The sequence below is a fragment of the Heloderma suspectum genome, chromosome 13 (assembly GCF_057233095.1).
Source record: "Heloderma suspectum isolate Gila_16-S chromosome 13, 16-S_ref, whole genome shotgun sequence".
NCBI lineage: Eukaryota > Metazoa > Chordata > Lepidosauria > Squamata > Helodermatidae > Heloderma > Heloderma suspectum.
The window spans coordinates 30,526,056-30,548,058 of NC_139470.1; the positions used below are offsets into that span (position 1 = coordinate 30,526,056).

At 48.9% G+C, this 22,003-nt stretch overlaps 2 protein-coding genes across 8 annotated transcripts in view; both read right to left on the reverse strand.

The window, feature by feature from the left end:
* Positions 1–297: 297 nt before the first annotated feature.
* Positions 298–9,632, reverse strand: LOC146336290 (transmembrane protein 17B-like). The gene is made up of 4 exons (XM_084819274.1): positions 9,521–9,632; positions 4,338–4,441; positions 2,337–2,450; positions 298–642 (listed from the first exon to the last, which is right to left on the reverse strand). The coding sequence occupies exons 1-4, from the start codon at positions 9,630–9,632 to the stop codon at positions 298–300; spliced, it is 675 nt and encodes a 224-aa protein (XP_084675400.1).
* Positions 9,633–11,239: 1,607 nt separating this feature from the next.
* Positions 11,240–22,003, reverse strand: part of AIFM3 (AIF family member 3) — a 66,940-nt gene continuing 56,176 nt past the window's right edge. For 3 of the 7 annotated variants that reach the window (XM_084819722.1, XM_084819723.1, XM_084819718.1), the window contains 2 exons: positions 18,361–18,465; positions 11,240–13,833 (listed from right to left, as the gene is read on the reverse strand). In XM_084819722.1, the coding sequence (XP_084675848.1) occupies positions 13,794–13,833; positions 18,361–18,465 (145 nt within the window). In that variant the 3' untranslated portion in view covers positions 11,240–13,793. The other 4 variants (XM_084819720.1, XM_084819721.1, XM_084819717.1 and 1 more) reach the window with 3 other exon arrangements.

A 22,003-nucleotide genomic window follows, 5' to 3' on the forward strand; every position in this document is an offset into this window, starting at 1 on the left:
CACGGGATCCTGGCTCGGGGGCCACATGCACACACACACCCAAGCTAGCAGCAGCGGGAAAAGAGCAATCTGTATGAGAATGTATGGGGGGGACAGGGCACTGGGGGGGCAGGCACAGTTAAGGCCTGTGGGGGCAGCTTGGGCCTGTGGGGGCAGCTTGTGTACTCCTGGTCTAGCCTGATGAAGAGTCCTGGAGAACTCAAAAGCTCGCTCGCTCTTTTGTGGCATTTTGGTTGGCCCTAATAAAGGTATCGCCTCACTGTGGGTTCGGAGTCTTCTTTTGCAGGAAGTGGCCCATTAGTGATCCTGTGCAGACAGTGGGGTGGGTTCAGGGCTGATGGGTGGCTGGCTGCCCCAACGAAGCTCCCTCCGCCGGCCACCTCGTGTGCTCTGGGCGGGCTGCCCCGCCCCGCCCGGGCCCTCTTCAAATTGTGCCAGGTAGAACTGCAAGGCCAGCTGCGTGGCCATCGCTTTGAGTGCCAAGGAGGCTGCTGTGATCTCCGAGATGAGGAACAGGAGGAGGAGGAGGTGCACGGCCATCTCCAGGGGCAGCCGGGTGACGTGCTCGTCAGTCAGGATAAACAGCAGGACGGGCATCTCAATCAGGAAGGACAGGAGGATGAAGCCAGCAAGTTCCGGAACCTGCAGGAGCCACGGGAGGGGGGTTAGCTGTTTGCTAGTGAGGTTAGAATGGCTGGACCCCGCTGGGGAACTGCTCTGTGCAGGGCTTCACCCTTCTGTGGCTACCCCACCCCAAATCTCACCCCTGAAGTTGGTCTCAGAAGCCACCTGTCATGCTGCAGAAGTGAAGCCTCGCCTGCACTAGAGCCAAAATCAATATACTCCTCAAAATTCTCTGAATTTTTAGTGTTTACCCTTCACTAGACATTCGCTCAGCAGTTGAATGTGAAAGCCAGTGTGGTCACGGTTAGAGCATTCGACTAGGACATATCCACACTTAACCAAGAAGCTCGCTAGGTGACCTGGGGCCAGTCACACTTTCTCTCAGTGTGACCCACCTTGCAGGGTCCTTGTGAGGATAAAGTGGAGGGGGGATCCAGAGTTACCTGGAAGGCAGGTGAGATAGAAATGGAAGAAATAAAACAAACGTTTGCCAAGCCTTTGACATCCAATTATATTTAGTTCAAAATCGGGTACTTAGCTTAGCTATCTGATTTCAGTATTAGCTATTTGGCAGCTGATGTCTGAGAAGTATTGGCCATCTGACAGGCAACGGCAGTTTTGTTTCATTTTGACACTATTTGAGATTTGTCAGCTTTTGAAATTTCCGCATTTTGACACTAGCTAAAAACAAAATACTCAAGAGATGCTGACAAGTCCAAAGCACCCACATTTTGATATCAAATGTCACATTCAGACTGCAAATTCGAATCTCCAATATGCATCCAAAATTTACAACAGCAAAATTGGAAATGTTGGTGCATTTCAAAGGTTTGCAGATGTTGGTAGGTGGGAGGGGGGTTCATACAGGGATGAGGAATCTGAATCCATGCTTCCAGTCTTACTGCAGGAGAGTGTCAGGCTACCAAAGTTATGGGAGGGGGATGAACTTTCTGTTCCCCTCCAGCTTTTTTGTATGAAGAATGTGAAACACACTTTTGCTACCTCCAAACTATGATGGCAATGACTTTGCCCAGCTCTCTCCTGTCTGCCTTTCTTCTTCCCCATCAGACATGCACAGAGATCCTTTAGTGCAGGGGTCCCCAACCTTTTTGGACCGAAGGGCACATTTGGGAAACTACTGTGGGCACTACCACAAGATGGCTCCCATGGAAGATGTGGCAAGTCATATAATGGCTGCTGTGGGGGCCTGGCTAGTCAAAAGTGAAGTAAAGAGGTGGTGGTGGGGAGAGAAATAATGAGGCTAGAGGCTGGGAGGGAGGGAGAAATGGCAAGGCAAAGTGGTAGAGGGGGGAGAAAGAGCAAGGCTAGAGGCCAGAGAGGGAGAGAAAGAAGACTACCCTAACATTTTCCAGGTTTTTGTTTTTAAAAAAAAATTGAAGGGGGCAAGGGCTTCATGCGCGCTATTGGAGCTGCCCACGGGCACTGCACTGGGGACCGCTGCTTTAGTGTGCTCAAGGACTTCCACACACATCAAGGTAGGCATGCTATCCAGCTTCGGTGCATCTTTAGATAAGCCATCTCATTTCTTGAAGTGTCGGGGAAATTTCATTAGACTTGATAGAAAGGTCCCGGAAAGTTTTCTTGGTGGTTCTGTTAGGCTTCCCACACCCCAAGTATGAACCCTCCACATGTCCCTCCTCTTGGAGAGTAGCCTAGGTGAAGGATGGTGCCTTTGTCCCATAACATCTTACCTTTTCCTGCAAATTTCCAATGTATCCAAGGTACAGACGCAAAACTTCAGCTAAGATGAGCATCAGATATGCAGCAACAAGCAGAAACTGGTAGTAAGTGGGTAGCAAACTATACTGTAAGAATAGTAAAAATAGATGAAAAGAAAGCAGTTTGATTTCACCAGACAGCTCACACCATGAGATGGTACCACAGCCTTCCCCAAACTGGTGCCCTCCAGATGTGTTCGACTGCAATTCCCATCATTCCCAGCCAGCACGAGAGTTGCAGTCCAACACATCTGGAGGGCACCAGCTTCGGGAAGGCTGTGGACTGTGGTACAACTCTGCCGCCCTGCCACCCATCCATTCTTATGAATACACTGCGGTCCTTCTCCCAAATTGCTCTGCAAAGAAAAGAGTGGGACAGTGGTACCCCATGTTCACCATATTGGGCAAGAAGCAATAGGACTAAACTCTGGAAAGGCAGATTAAACCACAGAATTCTATGACCCAGTTCAATAGCAAAACCAGGAAGGTTTTGAAATATTCTTGTTGGAGATTTACAAGTTGGAGAGTTTTACTTCATTTACATTGTTTGCAGGGCCCCCAGAGAAGACCTTTGCCAAAACGCCGCTCAGCCTAATGAACCATTTCCTTGTGCACCTCAGACTTCTTTGATCCTTGTTTTGTCCTCCTGCACAGCACATTGCAAGTCTAGCAGGGCAGGGAGAGGTGGTTGAGCTAAAGTCCTGCAAATGTGCCGCAACTGCTGCGATCAGCCTGTATGTACCAATCTGTGATGAGTCTCTCACCTGGGACACTCCGGAAACCTGAGGTTTTATCTCCTGCTCTGCAGGAGATGTGGTATCCTGGAGGTGGTGGAGTTACTCATGATGAAAGAATGGGCTCCTACCAGAAGGAAAGGCTATGTTCAATATGCTTGGTAAATTGAGCTCCCATTTGCAGTATTTGGCAACCAAGGTAAAAGATTTCCTTCTCTCTCGAATCGCACAGCTAGTCCAACAGTCAGCCTCACTGTACAAGCAACGCGAGGGGTTGCTTGAGGCATCCATGCTCTTTAGGGGTGCCGAGGACAGGGGAAGGGCCATAACTAGCTGGCACAGCACAGGCCTTCCCTGCAGAAGGTTCCACGTTTAGTCCACCAAGGCAGGGTGGGGAAGGACTTCCTGCCTGAAACTGGCCAGATGTGGATGATGGTGGCTCCAGTTTCCAGAACGGGTCCAGCTCCTTGGATTGCACCTTTAGAGGCCTGGCTGGTGGAATCACCACTCCTCTGAAACTGGAGCCACCAGCCTCCACTGTGTCCATCGCCACCGGCAGTCAGCTAGACAGACCAATGGCCTCATTCAGTATAATGCAGCCTCCCATGTTCCCAAGCAATATGTGCTCCAAGAAGAGCATGCCCAGGGATCTTTTGCAATGTCTCCCAAATACCTCTCAGATCACAGGCAGGGTCTTTGGAGGTCATCTTGTCCAGGGGTGAGCAGAAAGTAGATCTCCAGAAGTTTTGGACTTCAACTCCCAGCATGCTGGCGGTGGCTTCTGGGAGTTGCAGGAACGACAGGAGACAGCTCTGCTCCATCTTTTGCATAACAGCGTTTCAGATATTTGAAGACCACTGTTACGTCTCCCCTAAATCTTCTCTTTGGTAAACATCCCCAGCTCTTTCCACCGTTCCTCATAGGACTTGGTTTCCAGACCCCTCGCCACCCTTCTCTGGATGCACTCCAACTTGTCCGTGTCCTTCTTGAAATGTGGCTCCCAGAGCTGGATATTGCAGATGCTGCCTCGTCGGCCCAGAATGGAGCAGGGCAATGACTAGACCATTCGCTGCAGCTGCAAGGGGCAGCAAAACCGTTCACACTGGCCCTGTCTCTTGCACAGCTCACAGTCCTGGAGCCCCCAGCACCCGTTCAACAACCCCAAGCGCTGAGTGGATTGAAATTACACACAGACACACACACACACGAACTGGCTACACAAAGCAGCCCTCAGTGGTACCTTGAGTTCCAGCATGACCCCCTCCGACAGGCACCAGAACGGGAAATAGAAGGCATTGAAATAGAGCATCATCTGTAGCGGCAGACAGGGAAGCACCGTCTGGCCTGAGCAGGATACAAAATAGCAAGGGCTGCTTGGATCGAGAGCTGTGCGCAGATGGCCTCTCAAAACTCTCCAGCCTATTTGTGGGCGGAGAAACTGGGGGGACAATTTTCACCAACTTTCTCCTAGGGGAGGAGAAATCCTCCAACCATTGAGGCTTCCACTTTTCTGAGGCAGAATTTTGAATGTCTTTTGGTGGTATTTCTGAGCTTCCCTAATCACTGGGAGGTGGCCGAGGGGGCTGTGTGTGTTTTCTCTCTGTGTTACACGTCTTTCCATCGCTCTGCAGCCTCCCAGGCCGCCTGCACTTCCTGAATGGAAAAAGCCCCATGGGAGGAAAGGCCTCAGGACGTCTTCCTCAGGATAGCTCTGACTGAAGGGTGGGAAGCTGAGGAGGCTGCAGGCTGCCACAGAGACAGCCTTGTACAATGAAAGACAGGACAATCACGCACACTCCACAGCCACCTCATAAGTAAAGGAAGGACAAGAACCCCAAACGCAGCCCATGAGAATTTCTCCAAAATTTCTCCTCCTTGGAATTTCTTTTCGAAAGCAATTTATTTTCTATCAAATTGAATGAGAATGGTCGGAGAAATTTTCAGCACAGCGCTAGTTGAAACAGCAGGTCAGGAAGAAAATGGTTTCCCATGGAATGGCCGCCAGTCTTCCTCTTTTATTTATTTTTTTACAATGATTTATTAGCTGCTTTTAATTGTTTGTTTGTTTAAAACATTTCTGCATCACCCTTGGTTATTAAATCACAGGCCACTGTGCAGAATTCAGTAAATTAATCAAACAAAAAAATCTTCTAAGCAAGGATTAAAGCTCAGCATGGTTTGGGACCGTGAGACCTGATAGAACACGTGTCCCTGCCCGTACTTTAAGGTCATCCACAGAAGCCCTTCTTGAAGTTCCCCCTCATTCTAAGGCTCGGAGGGTGGCAAGAAGAGAAAGGCATTTTTTTGTGGTGGTCTCCCAGCTCTGGGATGCTGTCCCAAGGGAAGCTCGCCGAGCACCCGCACTGCTATCTTTTGGGTCCAGGCAAAGACGTTCCTGTTCTCCTAGGCAGTTAACATCTTTTAGGGCCCAATCCTATGGAGTTTTAGACACCAAAAAGTCCTACAATTCCCAGCATTCCCTGCCAGCATTGCTGGCTGGGGAATGCTGGGAGTTGTAGGACTTTTTCTGACTAAACATGCATAGGATTGTGCCTTTAAAGTCTTTTTAGATATTTTAGTATTTTTGTGTTTTATTATCTTATTCCTTGCAATGTGGCTTTCCTTCTTATACCTGGCATTGTATTTTACACTATATTGGTGTGTTTATTAGTTTTATATTGTTGATTTTATTTGTAGTAGTAGTAGTATTGTAAAATGCCTAGAGAAATTGACTTTATGAAGTATTTAATAAATAAATAAATATATTTTTAATTCTCCCAGGCATTTTAGCATTTTAGCTTTCTGAACTTTTAGCTTTGCTGTTTTAAATCTGTATTTTAAACTCCTGCACTGCTGCTAGGTTTTATTGTGGTTGCATTGTTATATTGTGGCTTTAATGTTCTATATATTTTATATTGTTTTATTGTTTGCCGTTTGGTTTTAATTTTTGTGAACGACCCAGAGAGCTTCGGCTATTGGGCGGTATAGAAATGAAATGAAATTAAATGAATAAATAAATAATAAAAAAAATCAACCAAATGCCTGGGAAAAGAAAGGGGTTTTCAACATGCACTGAAACACCCATCCTGTCACAGCGCAGTGGGGAGAGATTTCCAAAGGCCCTGGTTGCCATCAGATGTACAGTCAGGGCCAGAAATATCGGAACAAGGATAACTGTTTTGGCAGTTGGGCTCTGCACACCACCACATTGAAGCTGAAAGGAAACACACCCAGATGGGAGCGAAGTCAGGACTTCCAGCTGTAATTCAAGGGGTTTGACAAAAGTGGGGCACTAACCATTCAGGAAGGACAGCCAGTGGCATGCACACACACCCATCATTGGTGGCTCATAAGTAATGGAACAAACCAACATCATTTCAAACTTAAGGATTGGCTTTAATACCTGGATGAAAATCCTTTCCAGTCAATGACTGCCTGCAGTCTGGAACCCATGGACATGACCAAACGCTGAGTTTCCTCCCTCGAGATGCTTTGCCAGGCCTTTACTGCAGCTGCCTTCAGCTGCTGCTTGCTTGTGGGTCTTTCTGCCTTCAGTCTTGTCTTCAGTAAGTGAAAAGCGTGCTCTATTGGGTGGAGATCAGCTGACTGACTTGGCCATTGCAGAACACCCCACTTCTTTGCCTTGAGAAACTCTTGGGTAGCTTTTGCTGTATGTTTTGGGTCATCATCCATCTGCAATATGAAGTGGCGTCCTATCAGTTTGGCAGCATTCAGCTGAATCTGAGCAGAAAGTATAGCCCTATACACCTCAGAATTCATCCTGCTGCTTTGATCAGCAGTCAGGTCATCAGTAAACACCAGTGACCCGGTTCCATTGGCAGCCATACATGCCCATGCCATAACACTGCCTCCACCATGTTTGACAGATGATGTGGTATGCTTTGGATCATGAGCTGTTCCTTTCCTTCTCCATACTTTTATCTTCCCATCATTCTGGTACAAGTTAATCTTGGCTTCATCAGTCCAAAGAATCTTATTCCAGAACTGGGCAGGCTTTTTTAGGTGTTTGCTGGCAAAGGCTAATCTGGCCTGTCTGTTCTTGAGCGATACCAGTGGTTTGCACCTTGTTGTGAAGCCTCTGTATTTACATTCATAAAGCCGTCTCTTGACTGTAGATGTTGACAATGACATGCCCACCTCCGCAAGAGCGTTCTTGACCTGGCTAGATGTTGTGAAAGGGTTCCTCTTCACCATGAGCAGAATTCTGCGGTCCTCCACTTTAGTTGTCTTCCATGGTCTTCCAGGCCTTTTGCTGTTGCTGAGCTTGCCAGGGAATTCCTTCCCTTTCAGGATGTTCCAAATTGTTGTATTGGCCACTCTCACTGCTTTTGCTGTCTCTCTGATGGGTTTGTTTCCTCAGCCTAATGATGGCTTTCTTCACTCGCATTGGACACCTCTTTGGAGCTTATGTTGGGGGTTCCAGTGAACAGCTACCAAATGCAAATGTAACACTCAGAACCCCCTCCAGGCCTTTTATCTGCTTGAGTGGTCATGGGGCACCCAGGAAACAGGCCACACCTGGCCACGCAGCTGCTTTTCAGCCATTCGTTCCATGACTTATGGGCCACCAACGATGGGTGTGTGTGTATGCCACTGGCTGTCCTTCCTGAATGGTTAGTGCCCCACTTTTGTCACACCCCTTGAATTACAGCTGGAAGTCCTGACTTCGCTCCCATCTGGGTGTGTTTCCTTTCAACCTCAATGTGGTGGTGTGCAGAGCCCAACTGCCAAAACAGTTATCCTTGTTCCGATATTTCTGGCCCTGACTGTAACTGTGCCGGTGACAGGACAGCTAGGAGGCCCTGATCCTTAGATAGTGGAGGGGCAGGTTGATATGGGAGAAAATGCTTTTCAAGCTGGAGTGCAAGTGCAACAGTTAATACGGTCAAAATTACTATCCAGTGAAAGATGCTCCCGCAGAGCGTTGGTGCACTTCAGTGGAACCCGCACAGCAGACGCTCCCTGCGTTCAGTGACATTTGAGTTTTTGATCTCTGGCACCAAATTGACTTTGGCACTCTTGTGCAAATGTTGGGTGTTGCAGCCCAACACATCTGGAGGGCACCAGGTTGGGGAAGGCTGCTGTATTTGTTTATTATTTGTTACGTTTCTATCCTGCCTTTCCTCCAAGGAGCCCAAGGCGACATACATGATCCTCCTCCTCCTCTCCATTTTATCCTCACAACAACCCTGTGAGGTAGGTTAGGCAGAGATTCAGTAACTGGCCCAAAGTCACCCAGTGAGCTTCATGGCCAAGTGGGGACTAGGACCGGGATCTCCTGAGTCCCAGTCAAGCGCTCTAACCACTTCTCCACACTGGCTGTAAAGTCCTACTGAAATTCATGGAACAAGTTAGGCACGACTAAAGCTGCAACTCTACAGCCATTTCCTGGGAGTAAGCCCCACTGAACTCGGTGGGACCAAGTAGACATGTATAGGACTGTGTTGTAAGTTCAGCCTCACTTATGTAAAGCATGACTTACATCCCGTGGGTCCAGACCCTGGAAACTGGCCACAAGAGAAGATCATCTCTGTTTAAATCAACTGGAAATGAAATGTTTGGTAATGGTGGAAATGGGTGTCATTAGTGACAAAATGAATACCATCCTCCTGAATAATAAAAGTAATGAAGGTTTTTAACAATGAAAATGAACTGAGCGACAACATGAACACAGAGCAATGCTTGCTTTTCCCCAGAAAGCTCGCGAGTGTGTTGTGTGTTGGGGTGGGGGCAGACATACTGCCTCTGCATGGCTTCTGAAGCAGCATCAGTTTGATATCTCACATTGCGTCAGAAGCCATCGCGTTCCATGGCCCGTGCTTTATAGTTCCATCACAGAACTAGAGCAGTGCTGTGCAGGGTTTAGAGCGATGGATTGGGACTCAGGAGCGGGTCCTAGTCCCCACTCGGCCATGATGCTCACTGGGCCAGTCACTGACTCTCAGACTAACCTACCTCACAGGGTCGTTGTGAGGATAAGATGGAGAGGAAGAGAATCACTTACGCCTCCTTGGGCTCTTCAGAGGAAAGAAGGCAGGATATAAATGTAAGAAACAGATAAATGATTGTTCATTTTATTGGGGGGGATGAAGGCAGCCTAGTGGTCTATGCAGGACAAGCTATTTCACAGTTAATGAATAGCAGGTGGAAAACGTACTAGGCAGTACTGTCGGAGGAGGCAGGTGGCTCTGATGTCAGCGGGGTGGTGAATCTGCTCTGGGTTTCAGCCAGAGCTCTGAAGGAGCTCCCCAAGGTGCTTCCAGACCACTGACCTCTGCAAAGGTGGCAGAAACGGGGTTGCTTCAGGCAGTAGTAAGACTACTGGAGCCCCTGTTGGCCTCTGCGCAAGACAATGTCAGTCCTGCCCAGGCCCAAGGGCAGCCCACTCCCCAAGCGTCATACCTGGATGTGCGGGCTGTGCCACGCCACAGTCGCCTGTCTTGTGGCTGATGGAGCCCCTGAAAGTCGACAAGCCCTTCTGGAGGCTGGGAGGGAGAGGAGTCTGCAGCGCCATTGCTCCCGATGTGGGACCACCACAGTCTGCCCCCTGTCCTGTTCTTCACCCGCCTCACGCTCCCGACCTGGATCAGGCAGGGCTGGGAAGAAGCGGCGCTAATTGCATTACAAGGTTGGAGAGCAGCGCAGCTGTCGCTCAGCCACATGGCTCACAGCCGGAAGAGTAATCCGGCTGTGCTCAAAATAGGGCTCAGGAAGCCGAAAACACTATTTGCTGGGTCAGGTTGCCATCTTTTTTCTGGCCCTGGCCCTGGCCCTGCGCCATGGCACAACGTGTGGCAGGAGAGGCCTGTTTTTGGCCAGCTTGTTCACCAACACCTTTAACAGTACCTTGATCTGCAGATGTCAACATGATGAGTAGAATAGAATCATAGGGTTGGAAGGGGCCTACAAGACCATCGCGTCCAACCCCCTGCTCAGTGCAGGAAGCCTGATTCCCAGGCCGTCTCCCATCCAAGTACTAACCAGGGCTGACCCTGCTTAGCTTCCAAGATCAGATGAGATCAGGCACATCCAGCCCTTTGCTCAATCTCATGCTGACCTCATAAAGCTTTGCGGCTGATTTCTGCAGACCAAGTTGCTGTTAAAGGTACAGAAGCAAGCTGGTTGGTGACCCACCAAGACAAATGCAGCCACCAGCCATGTACGTAGCCCACCAGGTGCTGGGCAAGCTCCTTCTCTCTGTGGGCAATGGGTCAGGCAGCGAGAGGAATGGGCTTCCCACACTCTTGGTGGGCTTCCCTCCTAAATCCATCTCTCCCTGTACACTTTCTTTATCCACTGATAATATCACCATTGGGGATGGGCAAATCTCTCCATTTCATTTTCTCTCACTTTAGCCATTTTCCCAGTCTTAACTTTGTTCCATTTCCGCATCAGTTTGGCATTATTATTATTTTTTAAAGCCACATGAACATTTCTATGCATTTGCATATACATTTCACTTAAATATATGCATTTTTGTACATTATTTTGCCTACTTTATGCATTTTTGCAAGCAATTTCCCCATGTACAATGCATTTTCATATGTTATTTCCACAAATATACACATTTTTGTGTACACCTTTCTGCAATGTACACAGTTTTGATTGGAGAACTGCACTGTAAAATTCAGGGAAGAGTGAATTAAAGATAACTGCATTTCAGTTTGTTTATTGGTTCGGGAATTACAAATTAAAATGCAAAGCCAACAAATGCTTTGGCCCATCCCTAATTCACCATCCAGCCTGTTGAAAAGGCCCAAAGGCATGGCTTGGTCTTGGATGCCTCTCTCCCCTTTGCTCCTCGTATTCAGTCCATCACCATGCAGGGATCGACAAATGTGTTTCTCTCAATTGTTCATTTTTCCAATCTTAAATTCAGCTTGTCCCAAACTTTGTTTTACATTTGCATGAAAATCACACACATTTTGTGCGTATTTCCCCAAATGCATATATGTTTGTATTTAATTTTGTCTAATATACACATTTTTGCAAGCAAGTTCTAATAAAATCCAGTTTTGAATTTGCATATATACACATAAAATGCATATAAGATGTGCGGTTTTGTGTGCACCTTTCACTTATATGTATTTTATAATGCATTTTTTGACTGGAGAACTCCATTGCAAAATTTGGGGAAGTGCAAATTTCGAAGGATAACTGAATTTTGGTTGGCATATTGGTTCGAAAGTGCAAAATTAAGTTTGCATTAAAATGTGAACCCAACGAATTTCTCTCCCATTCCTATAATGTTGCAAAAAGAGGGCTCTTCTTTGTCCCCTTGGCAAAAACTCTGGTCGGTGACCTGGTCATCTCTTCCCTGGACCACATCAACCTTCTCCTCTCTGGTTGTCCAGTTGGTTGTCCTGAATTGGATACAATTCAGGAAGTGACACTTTTCCCAGTATGAAGTGATGGGGAGAGACATCCACACACCAGTTAAAGTTTAAAGGCACAGGAGCAGGGCAAGTTCAAAAAGAAAAGGTGGCGATCCCAGAAGAGGTCTCCTTTCATCCCAGCCAGCAGCTACTTCAACACCATTCAAAGCAAGACAGAAGACAAGGTGGTATAATGTGTATTATTTATTAAGAACCTAGAAAAAAGAGGGCAAGTTGTGAGATGGCTAATTTTGCATGACACTGTGACAAAGCAAGTGGAATTTTATACCAGTCCAATGAAGCTATGTGGACAGCTGAAATGCAGGGCAAGCAAATGCCGTTACCACCTCTTTGGGCTTTTAGCAGCCATCCCAATGGCGGGCATCCAACAGACAGTTCTTTCCCCCAGGAGCAACAAGAAATGTCGCAGCTGTAGAAGTCCAGCCTGCAGACACTTCTGCAGCCATCAGGCCTCTGTCCACATGAAAAAGGGCAACTCTGCTCTCAACACCCTGGACGCAGAGACTGCACCAGAGGCTGCGAGCAGGTGGCTAGCCCTCTTTGAGGAAAGAGGAGAAGGCTCAGCTGCTGCCTCTCCCATAGCTGCATCCCACCCTCATAGCTGCACCCCCACCAGGGGGATGACCCCTTGGGAAGAGAAATTTCGCATGTCCCAAGCACATAAAGAGCCCACACTTTGGGCCTAGGTGATGTCAAAGGTTTGCCACTTAAGCTAAAGGCAACACCGGGCCTCTCATTTCTCCTCAGGCAGGCGTCTCCAAGCTGGTGCCGTCCAGATGTCTTGGACTACAACTCCCATCATTCCCAGCCAGCATGCCCCAGGTCTCTCCCCGGAATTACAATGAAAAGGTGTCTAGGCAAAGCCAGGTGATTGACCAGAGGAAGAAACAGCTGGGAGCAAGCTGGGGTTGATTATTTGGAGAGGTTCAGCCTCCGCAGCCCTTCGCCTCTCATGACAGGCAGGTAGCTACATCTGGGCAGCTCTCTTTACCCAGGGTGAAAGGAATATAAAAATGCAATCATGCCAAGAAAAGCAGAATTCTGCAGTCTGTATTGTTGATGCAAGTGGAACCCATTTGCATTGCTTCTTTGATCTTGAGGAATGTATTCAGGCTTGCAGATCACAGGAGGGGTGAGGCTGTGGATGATGCTCCCTACAGTGATGAAAATCTTATTCCTCCACCTCTATGGTTACTGAGATTTCAGCAGGCATTGCCCTCATGCTTTCAAGCAGGACTTGGCAATCCCTTGAGGGCTAGAAACTTGCTTTTTTAAAAAGGAAGGAAGGAGGGAAGGTGGGAAGGGGAGGGAAGGGAAGGGAGAAAGCTGCAATGACTAGGAAGCTGAATTCTGCTGGTTCTGCATTCCTGCAGAACACACACGGTCCTGTTTAGAGAGTGCACAGGCAGGCATAGCAGGAGAGAGCTGGCAGAAGGAGGCGTGGGATGAGGCATGGTGTCCAGCACAGCAGCTGCAGCTCTCGGCAGCACTGATGCAAACGCAGCAGATCTCTGGCAGCACGAAGGGAGAGAAGGAGAGTCCCGCGGGCCCACGCGCAACCAGGCTTCAAGCCTCCCTCCTCTGCCCAGCCCTGCTTCTCATTGCTCATGGTTGCTCCAGGCTGCTTCCCAGGTCTGTTGCCACTGGCCCATGTCAGGGAAGCAGGCAGAGTGGAGCCACTCACTGCCATGGCTACAGGAAAAGCATGGAAGGACAGGCTTGGGGGGAAACTGTGGCAGGCCATGGAGCAGAAAGGAGGAGCAGCAGCCATCCAAACATGGATGGCGAGTGGCAGCCACCGAAGATGTGGCTGCCGACAGCAATCCGTGGAGATTTCCCCCTGCCAAAGAGTAGTATCGGCGGTGCCTGTGCTTCCAGCAACGGCTCGCCACATCAGTACCAAAGAAGTGCAAGGGATCGGCGTTTCCCTCTCTCCGCAGCAGTTCCTCTGGCTTCGTGGACAGCTCTCCAGCAGCCCACGTCCAGCTTGGGCCCAGGAGGCCAAGAAGGGAAGCCCGTGATCTCCACGGGAGCCTTTCCTTCGGGTGGGTCTGCGGGGCTCCCAAAGCCACTCTGTGTTGACCACTAAAGTGCAGGTTAATCTCGAAATGCATGGTCCCACGCGTGGGCCCTCGGGAAGGCAGGAGGAAAACAAGGGCCCAGGGGAAGGGTTGGGGGAAGGCGCCGGATTCCTCCAAGTCTCCAAAGGGCACGTGGCACCCTTTCCCTCCCAGCTACTGCAGAGTCTGTCGAAAACCAGCCGTTTGTTTCTAGGGCTGTTATGAGCCTTTTCCAGTTAGCCAGGACATGTCTCCAGTTCTACAGGAAAGACAAAAAAGGAGCTTCACTGCGGGAACACTGCCTGATCCTCCCCCAAGAGCATGAGCCTTGGGCTGTAGGCTGACAAGGGTTGTTAAACAGGTTGAAAATACAAAGAGGCGTTAACCAGAGCAGACAGCCGGCGGGGGGCGGGGGAAACCACCCAGCTGCTGCTGCCGCAGGGATCCCTCTTCCAAAGCCCCTTTAGCTCTCCCATTGTCTGTCTCCACCCAGGGTTGAAGGCTGTCCAGAAAACCTGCAGAACCTGACTTTCCACTCTCTCAAATACTGTGGCTGGAGGAACAATTCCACACAAGCATTTGTATGGGTGGGAGCCACCCCGCAGGGGTTCTCCCCGACTCAGGGTGTTGGGTTGTCGGAGCGGCAGATCGGGGCTACAAGCCCAGAGCTTCTCAGGGCATTCGTGGGGGTGGGGGGGTGCACGTCAGGGTGCTGGGTCAAGGGCTCTCTGGCTCTCACCCAGCAGGGCCCTCCATTTCTTCTTGTGCAAAGGGCTGCACCTTTTGCCTAGCCTTGGCAGCTAGCCAAAATCTGTGGTTGCCAGGCCTCTGCCTCTCCTGCACAGGGAGGTGGGGAGGGCTCAACTTGGGCACTGCAATGTGCTTCAGAGGTGGCCCAGCCTCAGGGGGAGGGAGGGCTGTCGGCCATCTGTCCTACGCCACCCTTCCAAAGTCCCAAGCTGCCTCTGAAGTGGAGCACGAAATGGGCAAGCTTCCCCCCCCCCCCCCGCTGAGCTTTAAGCTGAGGAGAGGCCTAAGAGGCCCTCCCTGCAGTTGTCCTGTGCTTCGCAGGTGCTCGGGAGTGCTACAATAGCACAGGAGGGCTGCAGAGACGTGGCGGGGGGGCAGGGCAGGGGTTTAGCACACTCGCCAGAAGAGGAAAGGACACCTGCAGTCATGAGCACGGGCTTGAAAGGTTTGCAAGGGTATGATGGCTTGAAAGAATACAAAAGTCTCTCCCTTCCAACATGCCCTTCACCAGCTTCCCATCTGCTTCCAAAACCAGCACAAATTCTTTGCCCTTCTTTACCATTGATGCTCCTTATGGCCTCAGCCCCCCCCGCCCCAGCTCTGCACTCTCATAACCCAGCACATGCCTTTGTTCCTCCAACTTCACCACGCTCTGCTGCCCACAGGCCTCCCACAATTCCACCCATTCTCCCTTGCTGCCCCTTATGCCCGGAACACCGCCCTGATGCCTCCTTTGTTCCTTCAATTCCCTCCGCTGGCCCTAAGTCCTATGGACACCTGGCCTGCATAGTACATACCCAGCCTCAGTTATTCTGGCCTCCGTGTCCCCTCCCTTGGTCACCTCTCCCTCCCTCCCCCTCCCTCCCATGCCTACATTTAAATTGTAAGCTCCTTGGGCAGGAACCTGGCTTCTCTGGGAAAGGCCCTCTGCATAGTTCTGGGCCCACTGATGGTGCTACAGAGATAACAATAGAATGTCAAACGGAGCTAACTGCTGCGTCAGAATGGGCCTCACTGACACCAGCTGGAGAAGTAAAAGTGGTATCTGAGGGGTGGGAGGAACAACGCAGCATCAGCCACTGCCCCATGCATGGGCTGGGAGATGCAGGATGCTTGTTTTGGCCACAGCTCCTTGCTCACTACTGCCGGCCACCTCAAACTTGCGATGAACTCTATACACTATGCCACCTTTGCCCAATCTTTCAAATAACCCCACAGAAGTCAGTAGCCTACATAGATTTTTACTGGCCAAATTGCTAGTGAATTTGTGGCACATTGATGGACACACCGGGGGGGGGCGAGGGGGAGGAGAAAAAGAACCGACTCTCTTCCAAGTGACACAGGCTTCCCATAACTGGTTGCCTTGAGATTATTCCTGTTCACCATGGGACAACCAGGCAGGAGTGACTGTTTGACATCCCTGCCTTTGCATCCCTGAAATGTTAAGTTCATGCATCTACAGCAGAGGTGGGCAACCACTGGTCCAGGGGCCAGTTTCCCCCCACCCATGGGCTGCATCCTGAAAAATAAAAATAAAAAAAACATTTTTAAAGAACTGGCTCCCGTAGTGGCCACAAAGTGCCCCAAGGGTCAAAAGCAGCTGGTCTGTAAGCTAATTATGACCCTTTTGGCACCCTGTAGCTGCTATAGATGCCCCCCCCATTTTTTCCTGAATTTGGTGGGCAGCAGGGAGCATATGGCCCACCCCAAATCTACAGAAACAGAGGCAAATTCTAATTATCCAGAGGCCCCTTTCCTGCCTTCTGCTACAATTCAGCCTCAAAGTTGAAAGCAGAGGGAGTGCTCTCTTAGGCTCAGTACTGAGCCCCTGGTGAAATGTTAGCTGTTGAATGTGAAACTCTTAGCAAGCTCAAGATGCCGACTAAAACATACATACTTGCCATAGCGGATGAAGAGTCTTAAATGGCAGCATAAGAGCAGAAAGAGAGGAAGGGAGAGAAAGAAAGAGAAGAAGAGAATAAATATTTGCTGCCAACTGCAAGAGCCCAGGATCCTTCCTCCCTGCTAAAACAATCAGAATTCTACCCTAAGCTAGCCCACCTCTCTGGCTTCTGAGATTTCAGCAGGCATTGCTCACACACTTTCATGTTTCTCTCTACAACCATAGGAACGAGAAACTTGCCTTTTGGAAATTCTGCACATTATGTACTTGCCACATCTTTTGAAACATTTATTCAGCTTCTACTAGTCATTGGAAGGGTAAAAATAAAAACCAACGACAGTAGGTCACAGGCCCAACCCTGTCCACTGGAAATCACGGCACTGCAACACTGAAGACTTCACCAGGCATTGGCCAAAGGCTTCCCAACAGGTGAGCTATTTTCCTATCACTGCATCCACTTACTGGGAAAAGAGTCACCTGTCCCACAGTTGAGAAGTGCAAAAAGTCTCTGCCAGAAAAGAAAAAAGCAAGACTGACTTTTGAGCTGATATTTGCAGGTTTAAGGACTAGAAATGTGCATTTAAAATAAATGCTGAGATCCACCAGATGCTGCAATCAGTGCTCAGTTTTATGCTTCGACAGTGCAAGTGTAGAATGCAGACAGTGCGGCCCACCAGCCTTGCGCCTTCTGGAAGTCGGGGGGTGGACTGGCAGTAGACACTTCCCTCTGAGGGCAGTTTATTTATTTATTTATTTATTTATTTATTAATCGCCCATCTGGCTGGTCACCCAGCCACTCCGGGCGATGTACAGAGTGTATAATAAAACAATTAAAACAATAAAATTCTACAGTAAAAACATCATATTTCTAAAAATACCCTAACCCACCCCAAATGCCTGCCTGAACAACCACGTTTTTAATGCGTGGCAGAAGCTCATTAAAGAGGGGGCATGGCAGAGTTCCCTACAGAGGGAGTTCCACAGAGTGGGGGCCACCACAGAGAAGGCCCTCTCCCTCGTCCCCACCAGTCTAGCTGTCCTGGCTGATGGGACAGAGAGAAGGCCATCCGAGGCTGACCTTGTTAATTGGCCTGTCTGGTGTTGCTGGAGACGCTCCTTAGGATAGGCTGGGCCGGAACCGTATAGGGTTTTAAAGGTCAAAACCAACACCTTGAATTTGGCTCGGAAAACAACCAGTAACCAGTGCAACTCCTTGAGCACTGGAGTGATGTGATCTCGCTGGCAGCTGCCTTTAATCAGGCGAGCCTCCGCGTTCTGTACCAGCTGCAGCTTTCGAACCGTCTTCAAGGGTAACCCCACATAGAGCGCATTACAGTAGTCTAAACAAGAGGAGACCAGGGCATGTACTACCGATAGGAGCAGATGGTCGGGAAGGAAGGGGCGCAGCCGCCGTATCAGATGGAGTTGATACAGCGCTGTCCAGCTCACAGCTGACACCTGAGCCTCCATGGACAGCTGGGAGTCCAAAACGACCCCCAGGCTGCGGACCTGGTCTTTCAAGAGTAGCTGTACCCCATTCAACACCAGGTCAACATCCTCCAGCCGCCTCTTGTCTCCCACCAAAGGTACCTTGGTCTTGTCAGGGTTCAGCTTCAGCTTATTCCTCCCCATCCTGCCACTCACCATCTCCAGACATTTGGACAGGGATTCTACGGCCAACCCTGGTGAAGATTTGAACGAGAGGTAGAGCTGCGTGTCATCCGCATATTGATGACACTGCACCCCAAACCTCCTAATGATAGCCCCCAGTGGCTTCACATAGATGTTAAATAGCATCGGGGAGAGGATGGAACCCTGTGGCACCCCACAAGTGAGTGGCCAAGGGTCCGAAAATAAAAAACTGAAAAGTCTGGATTGCGTAAGTATTCACCCCCTTTGCTGTGACACCCCTAAATAATAATATAGGGTTTTAAAGGTCAAAGCCAACACCTTGAGTTTGGCCCAGAAAACAACTGGTAACCAGTGCAACTCCTTCAGCACTGGAGTGATGTGATCTCGCTGGGGGCTGCCTTTAATCAGTCGAGCCACTTCGCAAACAGAAAAGAAAAAAAAGGGGGCGGGACCAATGAGCTTGTAGTAAATGGCAGCCTGAACTCAGGTGCATCTACTCACTCCACGTCTCGCTTCCGGATCGCTCTGCCAGCTCCCATGACGTCAGCAACCTTGGAGACGAGTGGGTCATAGTTCATACTTGCCACAGCAACCACCTCATCGTTCCTAAAAGAAAAAAATCCAGAGGGCGCTGAAGGGAGGGCTGCTGGCTGTGGGGCGGCAGAGCTGCACAAGAGGGGCAGGAAATCGTCCAAAGGAGCAGGTGGCGCTTCCCCCCCTTTGAGCCCACTGAAACAGTGGAGTGGCAAGCAAGCTTGTCGGCTTCTCCCTGGGTTCCTCCCCAGTAAGCGCCTTAGGGCAAGGGTGCATGTAACATTTTTAGAGCAGTAAGGCCACTCTAGACGTGCCCTCAATGTGTTCGGTCCAAATGTACCTTCCCTCCCAGGAACAAGTTCTGGAGGGAAAACATTCCACAGCTTGGAAGACAAAGCTGGCTGTGCATAGCACTGATTGACCCACTTCCGTGATATCACTGCCAAGGCTGCCATTGCAGCTTGAAAATTTACAGTGAGCTCTGCTCTCATGTCATGCCTGTTGAGTCTGGGTTGTTGTTGAACCAAAAATTCTCTTTGGGTGAACTTTTGTGCTAATTTGTGTAAACAGCGGATTCTAATGCCTAAGCAGAGATACTGCTGCAATTCTTTGAGTTTGACTTATCCCTTCAGTTGATTTCCCACAGGACAAAAGAAACAAGAGTACAGGGAGCTGCCTCAAACAGAGCCAGACCGTTGGTCCTCTAGCTCCGTGTTGTCTGCACTGGGCCCCTCCAGATGTTTTGGGGTCCAGCTCCCATCCACCCAAGCCAGCATGGCCAATGGCCAGGGCGGATGGGAGTTGCAAGCCAAAACATCTGGAGGGGTCCTGGTTGGGGAAGGCAGGTCCACACTGACTGTCAGTGGCTCTCTGAGTTTCCAGGCAGGGATCTTTCCCAGTCCTACTGGAGATGCGGGGATTGAATCTGAGACCTTCTGCATGTAAAGCAGGGGCTCTATCCTTCCCTACTAAGGCATTTAACTACAAAAAATGCCTGGGTTCGCACAACATGCTAACCATGCTCAGGGGTTGAGTGTGGGTTGTTTGTTGAACCGTGAGTTAGCTTGCTGTCTGAACCCAGGACATTTTCCACAGGGTGGCTTGTTAATGATGCAGTGTGGCTTATTTTTCTCGAACAAGCCGCCTTGAGAACCCACGGTTTGTTGCTGGGTTGTTCAAGGTGGTTAACAAGCTACCCTGCAGAAAATGTCCGGGGTTCAGACAACAAGCTAACCCACGATTCAACAAACAATCCATGGTTCAACAACCCACACTCAACCACTGAGTGTGCCTTAGTGTGTTGTGCGAACAGCCCCCAAAACTGTTAGTTTCCATTAGAAGAGATGCTGCATATATATCTTTCAGATTTGTTCATGTTGTAAGAATGTATAAACTTCCATCTCATGAAATAGGCTCTTGGTTATGAAAGCTCATCTCACAATACCTTTCTCAGCCTTTAAAGTGCCTCAAAACCCGTGGCGGCTCTTTCTTTCTGTACAGACTAACACAGCTATTCTTTTACAATGTAAACCCTGAAGAATTTTTGATGAGAATGTTTCCCTATTTCATCATCATCATCAGTCTAAAACTCAACCATAAGTTGAAGAGAGTGTATTAGCAAATCAACCACCTTCCAGAAACTCCATTCCTTCAGCAGATTACTTTTGCTGTTGTGCTTGAACCAAGTTTTATACCCAGATTCGCTGCATCACCACATATCTTGGATTGTGTTGCTTGTGCATTCAAGATCCCTCTCCTTAGGTACAGCTGCTGCCTGTGGCAAAACACGCGGACCTCTGGCTTAGGCAGTTTAGGTCGGAGAAGGAAAATCTACCTGCATGAATGCCTGGCAACAGGAATTCTCTGCTGCCCCGCCCCCCAACCATCTCAATTGTCTGATCACTGACAAGAACCACTTCTTCGACGTGGAATGAAAATTCCAGCTGCACAGTGTGGACAAGTAGAGAGAATGGCCCATCACCAGAGGAGAGTCCAGCACCAGTGGAGATACAGGAAGGAGGAGGACAGCATCTGACTAAACTACTGAGAGTTAAGTTATCCCATGGTAAAAGAGAATGGTCAATTTAAGCAATCTCCCTTGCCTCCCAACAGAGAAAATCCAGGCCAGCAGAGTTAGGGTGGTACCCGACAGACAGCTCCTAGTGCTGTCAATCAAAAGGCATTGTGCAGTTATTCCATCTTTCCCTCCTTAGTGAATTTCATGTGGCAAGAAAAGTGGTAGAAGAAGTAGAGGGTAATACACAGAGTAAGACGACATCTGGACTCCTCCATGTTTGAGGCAGGGTGATGGCTAGTGATGGTGCAGAAATTTGTTTGGTTCACATTTTAACATGAACTTAGCTAATTTTGCAGTTTTTAACTAATATGTGAAATGGAACTCAGTTGTCCTTTGAAATTCATACCTCTCCGAAATTTGCAATGGAATTCTCCAATTAAAAATGCATTCAAAATGTGTCTACTAGGGGAAAGTGTATACCAAAAAGCATATATTGGGGGAAAATAACATTAAAAATGCATTATATTAAGAAAACTACTTGAAAAATAGAGAGCCAGTGCAGTGTAGTGGCTACAGTGTTGGACTGGGAGCCGGGTTCTAATCCCCACTCGGCCATGGAAGCTCACTGGATGACTTTGGGCCAGTCACAGACTCTCAGCCCAACCCACCTCACAGGGTTGTTGTTGTGAGGATAAAATGGAGAGGAGGAGGATTATGTACGCCGCCTTGGGTTTCTTAAAAGAGGAAAAATGGCTGGATATAAATGTAATAAATAAATAATACATTTATTATTTATAATAAATAATAATAAATAGAAATGTGTATAAGTCAAAATTGCACACAAAAATGTGTGTATTTGGAGAAATGTGTATGGATTTTCATGCAAACTTTTTAAAAAAATTATCCGAGTTTGGAATGAACCAAACTTAAGACTAGAAACATGAGCAATGGAGAGAAACTGAAATGGACAGGTGTGTCCATTCCTAGGCCGATGGCACAACAAAGGCCTCATCTAGAAGGACCCTGGCCACTCAGTGATGGCTGCTGTTCATCGACACCAGATAGCAGCTGCCCTATTGCCTCCAAAGCCTCTTCATCAGGTGGAATAGAAAGAAAGCAAAATGCCAGTATACCAGTGACTGGAAAACATGGGCTACTTATAAAGCAGAAAGCAAAGTGGTGTTATGTGTTTAGTCCCCCTTCTGCCTGTATACACACATCTGAAATATGCTACTTTTTGACCAAGCCGACAAAGAATTCTGTTGAACGTGAAAGATTGTCAAAGTGTCCAATAGAAGATAGAAAACTCCACCTAGTTTGCATCTAAAATCCCATCCCTTCAGCACCTGTGGGTGGAAGGAATAAGAAAAGGGGTGACCCAAATGTCCCAGTTAGAAAGGACAGCGCCCCAATTAGCCCTCTTCAGCCAGTGCTGTCCAAAGTTACCTTCCGGCCTGTACGCAGGGGGTCAGTGACCATCTCCCAAGGGCCCTCCTAGATGGCAGAATAACACGTCATTTCAGGAGCGCACTCTTACACGTCACCTAGCCCTGGTGGGTTTCAGACTTTCAAACTTTCTAATGTCAGGAATTT